The 15,954-nt window shown below is 38.3% G+C and overlaps 5 protein-coding genes across 10 annotated transcripts; 3 read left to right on the top strand and 2 right to left on the bottom strand.

Annotated features, from left to right (window-relative positions):
* Window positions 1–203: 203 nt before the first annotated feature.
* LOC140791135 (ammonium transporter 3 member 2-like) lies at window positions 204–3,341 on the top strand. The gene is made up of 3 exons (XM_073141540.1): window positions 204–1,006; window positions 1,844–2,129; window positions 2,395–3,341. Exons 1-3 carry the CDS (start codon window positions 347–349, stop codon window positions 2,880–2,882), a joined length of 1,434 nt encoding a protein of 477 aa, XP_072997641.1. The 5' UTR covers window positions 204–346; the 3' UTR covers window positions 2,883–3,341.
* LOC140791136 (BAG family molecular chaperone regulator 4-like) lies at window positions 1,635–4,888 on the bottom strand. 3 transcript variants are annotated; one of them, XR_012109528.1, is made up of 5 exons: window positions 4,590–4,888; window positions 3,896–4,152; window positions 3,629–3,775; window positions 2,245–3,245; window positions 1,635–2,136 (listed from the first exon to the last, which is right to left on the bottom strand). XR_012109528.1 is itself a non-coding variant. In XM_073141541.1 (4 exons), exons 1-4 carry the CDS (start codon window positions 4,723–4,725, stop codon window positions 3,048–3,050), a joined length of 738 nt encoding a protein of 245 aa, XP_072997642.1. In that variant the 5' UTR covers window positions 4,726–4,888; the 3' UTR covers window positions 1,635–3,047. The 3 variants fall into 3 exon arrangements, 1 of the variants encoding a protein (XP_072997642.1); XR_012109529.1 differs by having other exon boundaries at window positions 2,379–3,245; XM_073141541.1 differs by having other exon boundaries at window positions 1,635–3,245.
* A 2,039-nt stretch (window positions 4,889–6,927) lies between these two features.
* On the top strand, window positions 6,928–7,713 carry LOC140790473 (probable N-acetyltransferase HLS1-like). The gene has a single exon (XM_073140587.1). It carries the CDS (start codon window positions 6,928–6,930, stop codon window positions 7,711–7,713), a length of 786 nt encoding a protein of 261 aa, XP_072996688.1.
* Window positions 7,714–8,315: 602 nt separating this feature from the next.
* Window positions 8,316–11,862, bottom strand: LOC140791447 (cytochrome b5 domain-containing protein RLF). 4 transcript variants are annotated; one of them, XR_012109573.1, is made up of 7 exons: window positions 11,728–11,862; window positions 10,986–11,100; window positions 10,139–10,319; window positions 9,927–10,067; window positions 9,500–9,634; window positions 8,757–8,836; window positions 8,316–8,589 (listed from the first exon to the last, which is right to left on the bottom strand). XR_012109573.1 is itself a non-coding variant. In XM_073142022.1 (7 exons), the coding sequence occupies exons 2-7, from the start codon at window positions 11,016–11,018 to the stop codon at window positions 8,516–8,518; spliced, it is 615 nt and encodes a 204-aa protein (XP_072998123.1). In that variant the 5' UTR covers window positions 11,019–11,100; window positions 11,728–11,862; the 3' UTR covers window positions 8,316–8,515. The 4 variants fall into 4 exon arrangements, 3 of the variants coding, with proteins under 3 accessions (XP_072998123.1, XP_072998124.1, XP_072998125.1); XM_073142022.1 differs by having other exon boundaries at window positions 8,757–8,807; XM_073142023.1 differs by having other exon boundaries at window positions 8,757–8,807; window positions 10,154–10,319.
* Window positions 11,863–12,007: 145 nt separating this feature from the next.
* Window positions 12,008–14,405, top strand: LOC140790812 (large ribosomal subunit protein eL31). Its single transcript, XM_073141091.1, has 2 exons — window positions 12,008–12,169; window positions 13,941–14,405. Exons 1-2 carry the CDS (start codon window positions 12,084–12,086, stop codon window positions 14,218–14,220), a joined length of 366 nt encoding a protein of 121 aa, XP_072997192.1. The 5' UTR covers window positions 12,008–12,083; the 3' UTR covers window positions 14,221–14,405.
* The last annotated feature ends 1,549 nt before the right edge of the window (window positions 14,406–15,954 follow it).

The following is a 15,954-nucleotide window of genomic DNA, read 5'->3' as shown; positions in this document are numbered from 1 at the left end:
TTTTCATATGGCCACTCGCATTTAGAATTTATTGCTAAGAAACCCCCGCATCAACTTCAGCCATATTTACAAAAACGTACCTCTACTCTGTTTCGGAGGTTAAAGTTGTAAATCTGATTGAAGAACGAAGGAGAGAGAGAGAGAGAGAGAGAGAGAGAGATTTGTTAGTATATATAAAAGAGAGTAACTTTTTGTAGGTGGCAATCTGCAAAAAGACCCCCGAAATGAAAGGAGACCACAAGAGAGAACTCTTTTTCCACCCTTTCTATTTGAAAACTCTTAAACGAGCTGAGAATTCGGAAACCAATCTAAGAGGAGGAGGGGAGGGGAAGGGAAGCTTCGAGCCATGGCCTCCGCCTCCGTAGTCCCAGTGGCCTACCAGAACAGCAACACATCAACGGTGATCCCGAGCTGGCTCAACAAGGGAGACAACACGTGGCAGATGATCTCGGCCACTCTCGTGGGCCTCCAAGGCTTCCCCGGCCTCGCCCTCTTCTACAGTGGCCTCGCCAAGAAGAAATGGGCCTTGAACTCATCCTTCATGGCCCTTTACGCCTTCGCCGCCGCCATGCCATGTTGGGCCTTGTGGGCTCACAAGATGGCATTCGGATCCCACTTCCTACCCTTCATGGGCCGGCCTGGTTTGGCCCTGGCCCAAGATTATATAACCTCCCAGGCCCTCTTGCCATCCACCGTCCATTACAGATCGGACGGCGAGATCGAGACGGCGGCGGTGGAGCCGTTCTATCCGACGGCAAGCATGGTTTTGTTCCAGTGGGCGTTCGCCGGGGTCACGGCGGCGCTGGTGGCGGGAGCCGTTTTGGGAAGGATGAGTGTTAAGGCTTGGATGGCGTTCGTCCCGATGTGGTTAACTTTCTCATATAGCGTTGGGGCGTATAGTATTTGGGGTGGGGGTTTCTTATTCCACTGGGGAATAATGGATTATTCGGGTGGATATGTTGTTCATCTCGCCGCTGGCATATCTGGATTCACGGCCGCTTACTGGGTATGTAAGGCTATACTTCCCTTGTTTATTAAATCCGAAACCCGAAATGTTGTCGATTTCAAAATTTTATTATAACTTTTCTTTTTCATTTTTTATATGTATACCCTTAAATACTTGCAAAATTAATATTTACATATACATGCCTTAAAGATAAGTTTATATATATACACACCCTTTAAAATCATTATTTTTTACCTTTAGAGTTAACTAATAATTAAAATTCAAAATATTTAGATATAAAATAGACAAAATGTTTTTATTCTGATTTTCATGCATGTCTCTTAGTTAATAGTTATTTTTATTCTTTTTTCTATTAAATTATTAAGACAGCTTTATATTTATTGAAAAGTATATAAATTTTGATGTGAACGACAACTTTAGAAGAGTATATTAGTAAAGAAGGGATTTTTTTTTGGGTAAGGGTATGCATATTAAAGAAAAAAAAACCAATTTTATTATTATATGAGTAGGGTTAAAATCGTAATTATGAAAAATATGGTTGGTATTAGTACATAAAAGTATGTTTAACTCTATTGATTGGTAGACTATGTTCTGTTTAATTGATCCATTTGATTCATCCTGATTCAATCAGAATCAGACATCCAAAAAAGTCCCCAAGCAAACCTGAGAAACCACAAGGTTCCTTACGTAGATATGAACCAATAAGCAATATATCCCAGAAAAGATCCACGAACTAAGATATTCATGGTCATCAGAACGAAGCGTAAAACTGGAAACAGTAACAACAATTTGAGTTTATGAGACTGGTGTGAAACGCAGCAAACGGTGCATAAGATGCCTCAATCTCTAAAGACAACACCTTGAATTTTCTGACAGGTTGGGCCGAGGCTGAAGGAGGACCGAGAAGACTTTCATCCGAACAATCTCCCACTCATGCTGGCCGGCGCAGGAATAATCTGGCTTGGCTGGACTGGCTTCAATGGTGGAGATCCATTCTCTGCAAATGTGGACTCATCGGTTGCCGTCCTCAATACACACATTTGTGCAGCCACCAGCCTTCTTGTATGGACTTGCATGGATACTGCCGTTTTCGGCAAACCATCTCTAGTAGGAGCAGTTCAGGGCATGATCGCTGGCCTTGTCTGCATTACTCCAGCAGCAGGTGAGTCCTGAAACATAAAACACATCCACAGATCAATATTAACAACAGTGTATGTTATTTTATTTCAAAAGAAATGGTCAAAACTGATCCTGTTCCATTAGAAACATAAAAAAACCTTTGCTACTAAACAAGTTTAGCACCAGAAGGAAAATTTTTGTCACTCCACCCTGCTTAGATAATTCAGAAAACAGCAGAAGGGAAGCTCCTATCCCCTAATAAGCATGTATGTTAACAGAAACATTAATGTACATATAAATTCCTCCAGGACTAGTTCAGGGATGGGCTGCAATGGTGATGGGAGCAGTGTCTGGGATTGTGCCCTGGTACACCCTAATGTTTCTGAACAACAAATCAACTTTGCTGCAGAAGGTGGATGACACCCTTGGTATACTGCACACCCATGCAATCTCTGGCATCTTAGGTGGAACTTTGACGGGCCTCTTTGCCCACCCTGACCTCTGCAACATGTTCCTTCCAGTCACCAATTCGAGAGGGGCATTCTACGGTGGCTCTGGCGGTGTTCAGTTCTTGAAGCAATTTGTGGGGGCTTTCTTCGTGATAGGCTGGAATGTCATGATTACATCCATCATCTTGCTTGCTATCAGAGTTTTTGTACCATTGAGGATGTCCGACAAGCAGCTGCTGGTGGGAGATGAAGCTGTTCATGGAGAAGAGGCATACAGTATGATAGAGCATTCCAAAACTGTAACAAATGGCACGACGCAAGACGATATTGAGAGCCAGACCCCTTAAAAGGGGTTCAGTATTAACTTACAAAAATCTTACACCTGTAGTGATGCAGCTTAGTACAAAATCTATACAAGAAATTATGCTTTGAAATGAAGAGCTTAAACCTCTCAAGACAAGGCATTGGTAATATGGAACAAACAGAGAGGAAGAGGTTCTTATAATGTATGATTAGTTGAAGAGTTCCCAGTCATCAGTTATTTTTGTGGATGGTGAGGTTTGGTGAGGTGCACTCTGGCTCCCCAACGGAGACTCAAATGCCTCCCATTCTGTTGTTATTGAGATAGCTTTGCTGCTGTTGCTGAACGGATTGGCATTTCTGGCCTTCAGCATGTCAAGTTTCTCCATAGTGCTCTGTATACGGTGCACCTGAGAAAGAAATTTTGAGATGGCAATGCATTTCTGATAGTTATTTTATAAACAGTTAGATAATCAATATATGAGCTTCTGTATTGTCTGGCTTTACTTTGTCACTGTTGACCATTTTTATTCCTTCTTTGCAAGCAAAAAAGTTAACTTTGATAAATATTAGAACACTCTAATAAGTGATACAGGACTTTGTTCATGAAGAACATGAGAGAGTAGCTCAAGTGACAAGTGATTTCCATACAGGACACAACTATGTCGATAAGTGATTTCATACAGGCACACTGCTAGCAGTAAGTTAACTAGCAAGATCATGCCAATGAAATAGTTGAGAAGCAGCAGAAATATCAGGAATCTTTGAATACAAGATAACTAGGCATGGGTACCTCTGTCCTCCTATGCACTTTGCCCTCTCCCTCCACCTCAATGCCATCCAATTTCAGCAACTGCACCATGAGTAATTCGGTTAAGACAATAAATTCTTTCTCCTCAACCTTTTTGCCTCCAAGCACCGCAGATTCCAGAGCAGAAACCTATAAATAGTAAATACAAATATAACATCTTTCAAATGAGAAGAAATAAAGGAAATGCTACACATGTCACCAAACAAGTAGCAATCCTTGGTTATCTTGGACAAAAGAGAGCCAATCCACCTTCTCTGAAAGCTTATCAACCTCAGCCCTAACGAGGGCAATAGCTTCACATGACCTTGCTATCCCCTGATCCTTCTTTATCTGCTCAATTTTCTGATCTCTGCTTGCAGGATCCTCTAGTACGACCACCTTTGCCATGTCCTTCACACCCGCGATGTGCAAGCATTCATCATTGTCCTTCTCTTTTCCTCTAAACAACATCCTCTGTTTATGAGGTTCTAATCCAATCTCCTGGGCGAGAACCCCCTTCAATTCACCTTCATACCAAACAGCAAAGCAAAAGAAAACAAAAGAATAACTTAAATAGTCAGAATCAGCTTTCCCTCGAGCAACATATGCATAATTGCATAAAACTACTTGGTTCTCACCTAGACGACCACTCGTAGATGATTTTAGAAAGAATATAAGGAAAACAAACATAACCAACCAATCAGACATTTCATCAAACAATTGTCAGGCGATGTCCACAACCCAGAGAACGATACTATGAAGCAAACAAGTATTAGCTCCTCATATTTTCTAAGGAAAAGGATGAAATGTAAACAAACCCACCAAACAGACATTTCATCAAACAATGGCATTCATTACCCTGAAACCACCAACAAACATCGAATTCGAGTAGACTAATAAATAAGGCAACATCAAACTAAAATTGGACACGGAATAGAAGAAATAAAGAGGAATTAGAGATTACCAAAGGTGGATTGTGCGGGCACTGCGACCTCATATTGGTTGGTGGCATGATAAACCTTGATCCTAATCATGGTTCCCATGGATTCTTCGCTGTTTCCATTCTCCGAGATCACTGGGTTTGAGATCGATGTGCTCATCGTCACCCGCAACACCAGAGAAAAGATAAGGGGTTAAGCGAATCGGCGAAAGGCTTCCTTTGGCGGAAGGAGAAGGAGAAGGAGAAGGAGAAGAAGGAGAATAGAACGAGGCTCGAGAAAGCGGTGGAAAGAAGGATACGACTTTTTTACATAAAAACTCCTCACCTTACCATATTTTACACACCTACAGATCTACTTCGCAAAAATCACCTTAATTTTCTTTTTCTTTTTTAGTAAAACCTTAATTTTGTTTACAAAACTATTACTATCATTATGTCTTTATTATGTTAACAAAAATTGAGACTAATGCCTCTATTCACATAAAACCATTAAACAGAATTTGTTTTGAGATGTTGTATTAACAATCGGGCTTAATTTATATATATGTACTAAGAAAAAAGAGTCAAATACTCCAGTGCCAAGTGATAACCTTTGGATATGAATTGATCCCCAGAATTATATATTTATGCATGTAGGTAAGTACTTAAGGGATGTATATAATAATGTGAGGAGTGGCTGGAAAAATTGAATGCTAATTTGTCATGTTAGACATGTTAAGAGGCTTCTTTTTCTTATTTCTAGTTGTCTATATGTTGGTATACTTGAGGTGTCACACTAGATTGTTCATTATTGGGCCCAAATGCTTGAAGGCGATGGAGAGAAATACTTATCATGATTCATAAAAGAGCATACATGTCGTACAAGAGTTGGTAACTTAATATTGTAGGATTTTCAAACCTTGGGCTCGGATAGCTAAGACTGAGAGACAAATTCTCAAAGTCAGAAGAAAAATCCTTTTCATTAAGGTAACATTCACCAAAGAACAAAATCTAAGATGTGACTCCATTAACTTACTCCAAATTAATCATCATCTTATACATAACCAGGAATAGACCAACTTGGAGAAAATAAATCAAAAGCAAACAGATGCTTATTGTTCGGTTATAAAAGAGCACAACTCTAATACATAATAATGACATACTTTGGAGAGCCTATGACATTAGTGTTCTGTAGAACATTACAACTTTTGGCCATCTCCATTAACCCATAGTTATGCCCACAAGCATGGATTAGCAATCCATTAATGACCCCAGCACACGTGTGCATCCGGGAGTGCTTGGGCAACAAATAGTGTGAGAGATTGGTGCAAGTTAGTTGAGTCGAGAGATATGGATGAACACTTTTAACTGAATAAAGAGGGAGAGGTATTTTTATTATCTTAGTCTTTGCTTATATTAAGCTCAAAAGCTATGTTTAATGGATGAGCATTCTATGGCCCTAAGGAATCCTAGAAAGTACAAGCAGAAAGCAATACCATGATATGCATGCAATAGTGAAGATGGCTTAGATAATTAGCCAAAAGTTAAGCTCCAAGAATTCATAGATGACCACTACTCATGATGGAGGATGATACCAAAACTTATCACATTTAATTTCTTAAGCTGAAGGAATAATTCATGATGTGTTGATCGTATCATCTGCCCACTGTGCACTAAACAAAACAATTATTAGAGGGATTAATTAATCTATTCATGGTGAAGTGTCATCATCTTGTAATAATATATCAACATGGAGTCATGGTTAGTTAGTCAGTTTATTAATTGTAGTAGTCCTTTGAGGGGTATATATTGGCATGCAGTTGGGTGTGATCAACAAGTTCCAACTAACTTTCTTCTGATCGTGATCATGTCTTGTGTTGATTTGAGAATTCGAAGCTTTGAAATGGCGAGAGACCATCAAAGAGTAGTGGAGCTAGAAAAAAGGTGTGAGATTGCAACGAACAAGAGACCATTTTTGATCACTGATACCTTAGGTGATCCCCTCTCTAGGATTCGCAACACTCCACTGTATAATATGCTGGTGAAGTACTACTAATTAAAGCCCCTTCTTTTGCTTGATCTCTATCTTAATCAGTACTCATTATATACTTATAAATATATATATATATATATATATATATATATATATATATATATATATATATACACTCTCCTTCAGGTTGCTGAATTAGAGAACGAGTTGGTGGGAATTATTTGTGGGTCGATCAAGATTGCGACGACCACCGGAGGCTCGCGGCCATCCAGCTTAGGATATATACTTGGCCTTCGAGTCTCACCTCTCCATCAAAGGAGAGGAATTGGCTCAAGCTTGGTGCTTGGATTGGAACAATGGTTCCATGACAATCTTGTAGACTATGTATACATGGCCACTGAGAAGAGCAACGAAGCCTCGCTGAAGCTCTTCACTTACAAGCTAGGATTCGTTGCGTTCAGGACGCCGGCGATACTTGTGAATCCGGTGGGCAATCATCTGATTCCGATAAGCTCAAGTGTGGAGATCAAGAAGGTAGAGATCTCACAAGCTGAGTGCCTTTACAGAAAGTATATGAGCTCAACTGAGTTCTTCCCTCAAGATATAGATAGTGTACTAAGAAACAAGTTGAGCTTTGGCACATGGTTGGCATACCCTCGCGGCGAAAACTGGAACTTATCGTCGTCGTCAGCGATGAGCGATTCACCGACGCCGAGAAGCTGGGCGATGCTAAGTGTGTGGAACTGCACCATGGTTTACAAGGTAAAGGTTGTGAAAGCTCCTTGGACTTGTGTTGCAATGAGGAAACTCTCAAACTGGATAGATAAATTCTTTCCATGGCTTAGAGTCCCAGTTGTGCCAAATGTTTTCTCTACCTTCGGGTATTATTTCATGTATGGCATGCAAGCGGAGGGCCCACAAGCAGAGCTCCTCATGAGCTCTTTGTGCCTCTATGTGCATAATATGGCAAGGAAGAGCAACGACTGTGAGGTTATTGTAGCTGAAGTTGGAGGTGGAGATGTCATCAGAAGTTACATCCCACACTGGAAAAGTTTTTCTTTTTCAGAAGATATTTGGTGCATAAAACCTCTGCAGATTGAAAAAGAAAAAGCTTTCTTGGATTGGACTACGTCGCCGCCGCCCCCAACCATCTTCTTTGACCCAAGAGATCTATAGCTCGAGAGGTTGACTCAGCTGCTGTTGTTCATGTGGAAGTTGGAATTTGGAATGCAACCATTCTTCTGTGTGCCATGAACTTCTCCATCCACTTTCAGCTTTGTCATAAATTTCTAAACGAATTAATGACTTTATTTATTATCTCCATCAAATAAATAAATAAAGATATATGCACAATTTTATTTTCTTTTAGGATTTAATGAGAACAAAAGTTTGAAGGACTTAATGGTTGACATGTCAGCTTCCATAGTCTATTGGCTAATCCATCAACTCACAAAAGAAAGGAGCACATAGAGTACTCCATAGAGAGAGAGAAAAAAAAGGCAAGGTTTACATGGAATTCATCTGCCTGCATGGGGGTTAAAGAGCTGGTTTACTCTTTACACTTGTTTCGTTCACATTAGACCTCCATTAATAGTCTACTAGAGCTCAAGTTCAACTTCCATTAGTAGTCTTAAGCAATGAACACGTGGTGACAAATACGCACAGAATGCTCTATCATGTTTGTGAGATTATGACAGTCTAACAAAAGTAGTTTGCGAAAGCAAAGCCCATCATTTGTTATTAATTAGTCAAGCAAGCACCCTCTTCAGCATCCACTCTTATTAATAAAGCTAGAATAGTATTTGATCATTTGATGCACTTGTACAAAAAGAATGTTTTAATATCAATTCTTGGTACTTTCAAAGTATGGTGCCTTGTATACAAGTGGAGGCAATAATCATGTCATAAGGTCACCTAATGGAGCACAACACTCGCGGTGAGGAAAAAAATATTTCCAGCAGAAGGTGCTTCAAGTTCTTTAGTTAACATCTAAAACACCAACAAGGCACTTCTCCAGCAGGAATTCGGCATTCACCCAAGCATGATATTTATCTAGGAAGTAATTAAGGAAAATGAATCTGTCACAAATAATGATGTTCACGAACTTTAGACCCTATTCAGCAAGAATTAGGTGCCTTGAGATCTGTTTTACTTCTTCATTAACCATCATTTGTCTATTTAAGCATCATAAAATAAGTTGTGAAGACTTAAAAGGATACTGAATAAAGCAGTGCAATCTTTCCCAGCAGCCTTCATAAGCATATCAACACCTGCAAATTTAGTCATTTAAGGAGCTTCCCTGTGAGTAAGCATAAATTAAATGACACTACTGAGATAATAAATGAAGAAGAGACCTAATAAATGTGTTTTTCATGAAAATATGAAAAAAGAATCAATTGCTAAGTAAATCCCATTTTAGCACGATATAATGTCCTATGTCTCCTCATTAAGTCTGTAGAGAAGTAGAATACTATCCCGCTAAGGGTATTTTTTAAAAAAAATCAAAATCAAAATGCTAAAAACAGCATTGCGCTAGTCTGCAGAGAAGTAGAATACTATACTGATCAGGGTACTCTCCTTCTTAAAGAAAAATCAAAATGCTAAAAACAGCATGACCGATTGTGCTGGCCAACTGGATATGAGCAACATTCCAGAGGTAATAGAGAAGGATATCTCATCAGTTAATCGATAAAACTAGAGATATATTCAACCATAGAAATTAGAAGAAAATAACAGATTGATCAAATGACCAAGATCTCTGGCCTAGCAATTGTTATAAGCTCTTGCACAACTATTCCAGAAGCAAAAGGCAAAGTTGTTGTCTTGAACATCAGATACAAAATCAATATCAGTGGCAAAGGAGATAGAAATATTTCTGCAAACACAAAGTGCTTAAAAAGCAGGATAAGACCAGCATGGCACATGATAGGAAGTCAGAATCAAGATTTAGCATTACGCATACCTCCAGGATGAAATTTCATGTATGGAGAAATATTATAGACGCGACCTTTCAGAACTGTCCAGACAGAACCTTCAGTCTTATGTTGTTTAACTTCATCTATAGAAATCAACCTTCGATTTGACCTCCCCTTAAGCTCTGTCAAAAAAAATGTAAAAATGGTATGATGCATGCCAGGATATTATTTTGATGCTTATTGCTAACTAACAGACACATAATTAGATGCTGACTAAAGGAGATAAAAACTGCATAACTAATGAATGACCAGTCCATGAAAAGAAAAAAGAAAAAAAAGATGAATCCTCATCTAGATTTACCATTGCACTAGCATATGATGTAGTTGCTTTCTGCTATCATCATCACTGTCCATCTTAAAACTAACTACTGTTAAATATCAAGCACTAGCATTTTTGAAGAAATAATAAACTACCTGCAAGGTCAGGATTAGTATTAGTGAGCTTTATCCAGTCCATCTGGCTATACCCTTTTTCGAAGGGAACCTTCGCTCGCACTACAGACTTCTTCATTAGAGGCTTCTGCCGAGATGGCCCAGCAACTGTTTGTGAAGTTTCTGCAACGAACTTGGTGTCATTGATATACTTAGTTTAGAATCCAGTGGCAGGATATTGCTGAAATTTTTACTTAGCAAACTTGAACCTTCATCTTTTACTTCTGCATTTCTGGGGGGATTATTATCTCCATTCACATTCTCAGTCTTACCAAGACCAACTCCATCTGTTTGTTTGTCTTCGAGTGTCATACTTTTAATTGCGGGGATAGCTTTAGGAGACTCCAAATAATCATCATCCACTTGTGCACTAACCTACAGATGATTATACTTAAAACTATTAGGAAAATAGGTAACCTAACAGAAAGCAATAATAGACTTGGATTTCTTGTTAGATTCAGACCACGGAACACACAAATGTTAATGTACAAGTTTTCTATATAAGCTAATATAAAACACTACAGTGCAGAACCATTTATTTAGAATGTGCATTATGTCAACCACTTGGATTCCATGGTGCAATTGGGAGATTCATAGAGATCAGTTGGCTAATTGATATATGCTGGCCATTTTTCGGGCATTGAAAGTTTGAAACTCATTACTTCAGTACCATTTAGTTCATTTTAATATAAAAAACAAAGGAGAGTAATTTTAATTTACATATTTCACAACAAGTACAGTTCCTTCCAAATTGGCCAAGTAAGTTTGAACAAGTTCTCCGGTGATGATATGTAGAAGTCTAGAGGGTGGGTTGAGTTTCAACATACAGTTAACAATCACAGGAGATGAGCTTAAACAAGAAGCATATTCCTCTTCAACATTCAGATTAGGATAAATTTAGATCAAATTAACATGACTTAAACTTAAGCAAGTTACATCTAAACAATGTTTAATTAATCTATCGATTAACAGCACTGTAAAACATTAAGTACAATAGATCAATTTAACAAGCCTTTTATGATGAAAGAGAATTCATCATGCCTTGCAAAAGGTGAAATCAGATGAATCTTCCATCTGCAACCTCGTTAATGCCTTCTCCTACAAATGTTGATATTGACCGACCAAATCTGGCTTTATGTGAAATCCTGTAGAAAACCTGCATTTTATCAAAAGAAGAAAACTAAAATCAGCTATAAGAAGTTAGAAGGTAACGACCACTGGATTAGTCTTACATATGATTTGCTAACTAATTATATCCAATAGTGCCATCACAAAATCTTTGAAGCTCACTAGCTACCAACAAGTTGCAGAAATGAAGACCAACATGCACATAAAAGGAGAGCATATAGGACAAAAGAAGCATCAAGTTTTACATGCTCTCTTCCTTATTATGTTACAAATAAAACAAGATCTTTTCTTTCTCAATTATATAATATATAGGGCACTCTGTCTAGCCCAAAAGAATCTCCCTCCCCTCTTTAATTTTTTTTCTTTTATGAATTGAATCATACCACTAGGAGTATATTTCCCTAGAAGACTCAATTAGGATTATTTCAACAAAATTAAAACAAACTAAACAAGGCCATCCATTCGAACTTCTATAACTATAACTTTATTTAGTTCAACAGAATCTACTACTGCAATCCTTTTAGATCTGTCGATGGATTGAATCGTGCACGACGAATTTGGTGGCCCAAGAAAAGGGCAATTAGGAATCTGCGAATTCCCAAATGACCCAAATGAATTAACTCTAGAATATAACAAATAAAATAAAATTACCAACCGTGGAGGCGATCGTGGAGATTGATGTTGTAATCTACTGTTATCTCCTCCTCCTCCCTTCCTGTCTCTCTTCTCCAAAGAAAAGTAGTCGAGAAAGAAGCATCACGACTCACGAGGTTAGAGTGGAAACTCTAATAATGGGGGTAATCCATTTTGCAGAAAAGTCCGTCATGACTTCATTATATCCGTCTAGTACCAGTCAAAGACTGACACATAATTATATTTATTATAAGGATGCTTTCGCAAATTTGGTCCCGTAATACCTATATATTCTTCTTTTCCCACCATTAGGGTTTCCTCCTCTAGGCTGCTGCTACTTAGGGTTTTCTTTGGGAGAGAAGAAGGCGGGCGGCAACCATGGCGGATAAGGGAAGCAAAGGGAGGAAAGAGGAGGTTGTCACGAGGGAGTACACCATCAATCTCCACAAGCGTCTCCATGGCTGGTACTTTTTCCTCGTTATTTCCCCTATTTTGAAGATTTATTTCTTTGGATCCAGCATCCATCTCCATTTTGTTCGGGTAGAGAATTCTATGGTTCCTTATGGTCATTATTTTCTTGAGCAATTTCTATTGTGGATGCGTATGGTTGGTTAGATCTTGTTGTGTACTCATTAGAATTCCTGTGAAGCTATAAGTGGTGATATAGTTATAGCAGTTGAAAACAAGAAGATGAGTAATATCACTTCTCAAATATATACAGATCTCGGTATAGATCTCCAAGTTGTTAGGTAGTTTTTTGGCTTCTTTGAAGTACTCGTGGAGTTGCCTTTCATATTATTCTGATGACATGATCGTAAATATTAGTTGCTATTGTGTATCATTAGACTATAGTCTTCTTAAGACAGGGAACTAAGGATTGACTAGACTACTTGGACCCTCAATATCAAGTATCATACTGTTATGTAGCTTGCATTGATATTTATTTTCACTATAACAAGAAAATATACTATCTAGCCGATGCTTTCGCATGAAGTAAGGAAAAATGTTCTGTCTCATTTCATTTGATTGATGTATAAGTTGCCCGTATTAATTGGGGTCTGGCATTTTTCTGTTAAAGTTAAAGCTATATTTGGTGTGTGTAAATTTTTACAGGCTATTCATGTGCAGAAAGCCTAGGATTGTCTTCTCATAAATTTATGAACTGACATGTAGTATGTGATGTGCCTCCTGGAACCGAGATTTGATTCATCTAGCTGTTTTGCAACTGTCTATGCAAAAGATAAATTTAGCTCAGTGTGAGTTAGATTTGAAATTCTGCATACGACAATTTTATTGTATAGGTTTGTGTAGTATCTTATGACCCCCTATCTCATTTTTTATCTGTGCAATTTTTCATCATATTTTATGTTATCTTTTGACTGAAGCATTGGTTAGTCATGCTTTATGGTTCGGATTTACTCGCCAAAGATTATCTGACCCAGCTATTATGTTTATTTTAGTTTTAGGACCAGAGGGTGAGCTAGGAGTTTGTTCACCTGTTAGCTTCTGTTCCTTAGTTATTTGCCTTTAGCTTCCTCTTCCTTCTGCTATGTTGTCTTCTGCAATTCAGTTTTATTTGCCTCTATCAAGCCACTTGTTAGTGGAGTGAGATTTCTAGTGTGGAGATAGAGAAGAAAGTTGGGTCTTACAAGTGAAAGGTCTGTAGGTATGAGAGGACCCTAGTAGATGGCATTATGACAGAAGTCAAGGGGATGTCCTATTGGGATGATGGTGTGGTGGCTAAGGTTGAATTCTAAGTCTGCAAGGCTCTGTTAGAGGATGCAGATGTTGGAATTATAGGAAGTATATATTGGGAATGCTTGATTGATTTCTCTGGTTGACCCTACTTTGCATGGATATTTGATAGAATTTCCTCTGGTTGATTCTGACTTTGTGTTATGGAGGACACAACAATGTTCATCTGAGCCAACCTGTTAAAAGCTTGACCTTGGTGGCAGTTAAGGTTGGGTGATCCTGTTTACCCAGTTCTAATTTTGCTTAGGTACCTTCCTAGCTCCCTCTTGTTGGGAGATTTGCATGCTTCATCAAAATAGGATGCCATTATTTGGTGGGTACCTGAGCAATTCTAATTTGATTGGGAGATGTGAATAGTGTTGCTTTACAGCCTTATGTAGTTGTAACTGAAAGCTAAATCTGATATGGAAAAAGGATACCTCTTTTGTTCTATCATAATCTAGATATTATGAGTAATACTCATCTTGTCATTTTGAGTAGCACATTCAAGAAGAAGGCCCCCAAAGCCATAAAGGAGATCAGGAAGTTCGCACAGAAGTCTATGGGTACAACTGATGTCAGAGTCGACGTAAAGCTGAACGAGCTCATCTGGAGCCATGGTGTCCGCGGCGTGCCAAGGCGTGTTCGTGTGCGAATCGCCAGGAAAAGGAACGACGAGGAGGACGCCAAAGAAGAGCTATACTCATTGGTCACGGTTGCAGAGGTTCCTGCAGAGGGTCTTAAAGGATTAGGAACCAAGGTTGTTGACGAAGCAGAGTAAACTCAGATAAATCTGTTTCCAGTTGATGTAGTCTGGTTGATAAGAGGGAGGGTTTAGTGAAATACTTAATCCGGAACTTTTTGTTTCTTCTATTTTTGTGGAGAACTTGATGATGCTATCCTTGTTTGCTAGTTTATGTTGACAAATTTAGCTTTATTTATGGATACTTGGTGTTTCTGTTATCATATTTTAGTTTCTATGTTCACAAAAGCATTTATTACTGCTCATCATTTTCGATGTTTAATCGAATTGTTAGGCTTTGCTTAACTCATTGAGCTAGTAGTCTATCAATACCACAGTTCGCTGCCTCTTGAGAACAATAATTATCTAAGACAATTTTCTAAAGAAGACTGCTTACTTTTCTTTTCATTTTTAATAAAAGACCCTGAGGCTTAGCTTCATTACCAAACACTTTTCTTGGAAACAAACACCTTTGCTCTATCATCAGATAGCAGTAAATACAAAGAAGTAACACAGTAAACTACCATCTAAACAGATAGGCAATAATAAATATACTAAAACAACCAAGACTGCTTATTTAGTCGTTTGTTAGGAACAACGGGGGAGTGGGGGTTGGAAATATTCATATAATGTCTTTCTTTTTTACCATAATTTATTGTAATGGCATCTCTATGATATAAGCATTTTCAGTCTAAGAGCCTAAAGATTTGATATGGACTGGACTAAGAGTCAATCCTCTTTTATATAAAGAAACTAAGCTATTATCAAGTGTTTTTTTTGTGTGCTAATATACTAAGCCACCTAATTTAGAATTCAAGTCATGTGCGTCGTTAAATTATTGTTTCGAACTAAATATCGTAAAGACATTGCTCCAAGTTATTATACTGCTGAGTTACTCCTCCAAATCAATCGCACTGCCGAGCCAAGCCGTCACCACCGACTACCAAATATATTTTCTCATAATAATTATTTAAAGTTAGAACATATCTCATGAACTCACAGGTGAACGGCAAAATACTTACAAACTCTCGGTAAAGTCTTTTGCTTCAATTGTCGATTGTCAAGTGAGTGGTTGGTTGCAGGATAATTCCTGCACGCTTAGACTGCAGGTAAGTAATCCGTCTGGTACATAGATAGATGCACGTGTGCGTGACCCAACACGAGTGTGAGTGTGAGTGTGAGTGTGAGTGTGAGTGTGAGTGTGAGTGTGAGTGTGATCTGAAATGAAATGAAATGAAATGGCAAGTGGCAACAACCCAACTACTCTTAATACATTATATATATATATATATATATATGCACTAAAACTAAAACTAAAACTAAAACTAAAGGAAGACAGCAGCAGAGCAGCAGCAGCAGCAGCAGCAGCATCACACCAGAAGCCAAATCCAATCAATGCGTTACATCCATCACACATCACTCTTTTCTCTCCTCACTGCTCCCTCTTTTAATTTCGTGATCTCTGTCCGTCCCTTTTACTATCCTTCCTAGCTTTCAGTCCTAACTCTGATAATATTAAATTAATTTGAATATGTAGCAAAGATTTTTTTTTTCCATATACCCTCCTACATTTTAATCATATTATATATATAAAAAGGAAAAGGCCACCTTCTTTTAAACAATTTTAAAGTCAACTCCTCCTTTTTTTCTTTCTTTTTCCTGACAAAAAGTTCTCTCATTTTTCCCCCTTAATTTTCACACATTAATGAAATGAAAAGCATAGAGAACACTCTGAATTATACCTATGATCGAGGATAGATTTTTCAATTTGCG

This window comes from Typha latifolia, chromosome 6 (assembly GCF_019914945.1).
Source record: "Typha latifolia isolate L0001 chromosome 6, TyphaL0001v2, whole genome shotgun sequence".
Classification (NCBI taxonomy): Eukaryota; Viridiplantae; Streptophyta; class Magnoliopsida; order Poales; family Typhaceae; genus Typha; species Typha latifolia.
The sequence above is the reverse complement of the archived record's forward strand: the minus strand, read 5'-3'. Positions and strand labels throughout refer to the sequence as shown.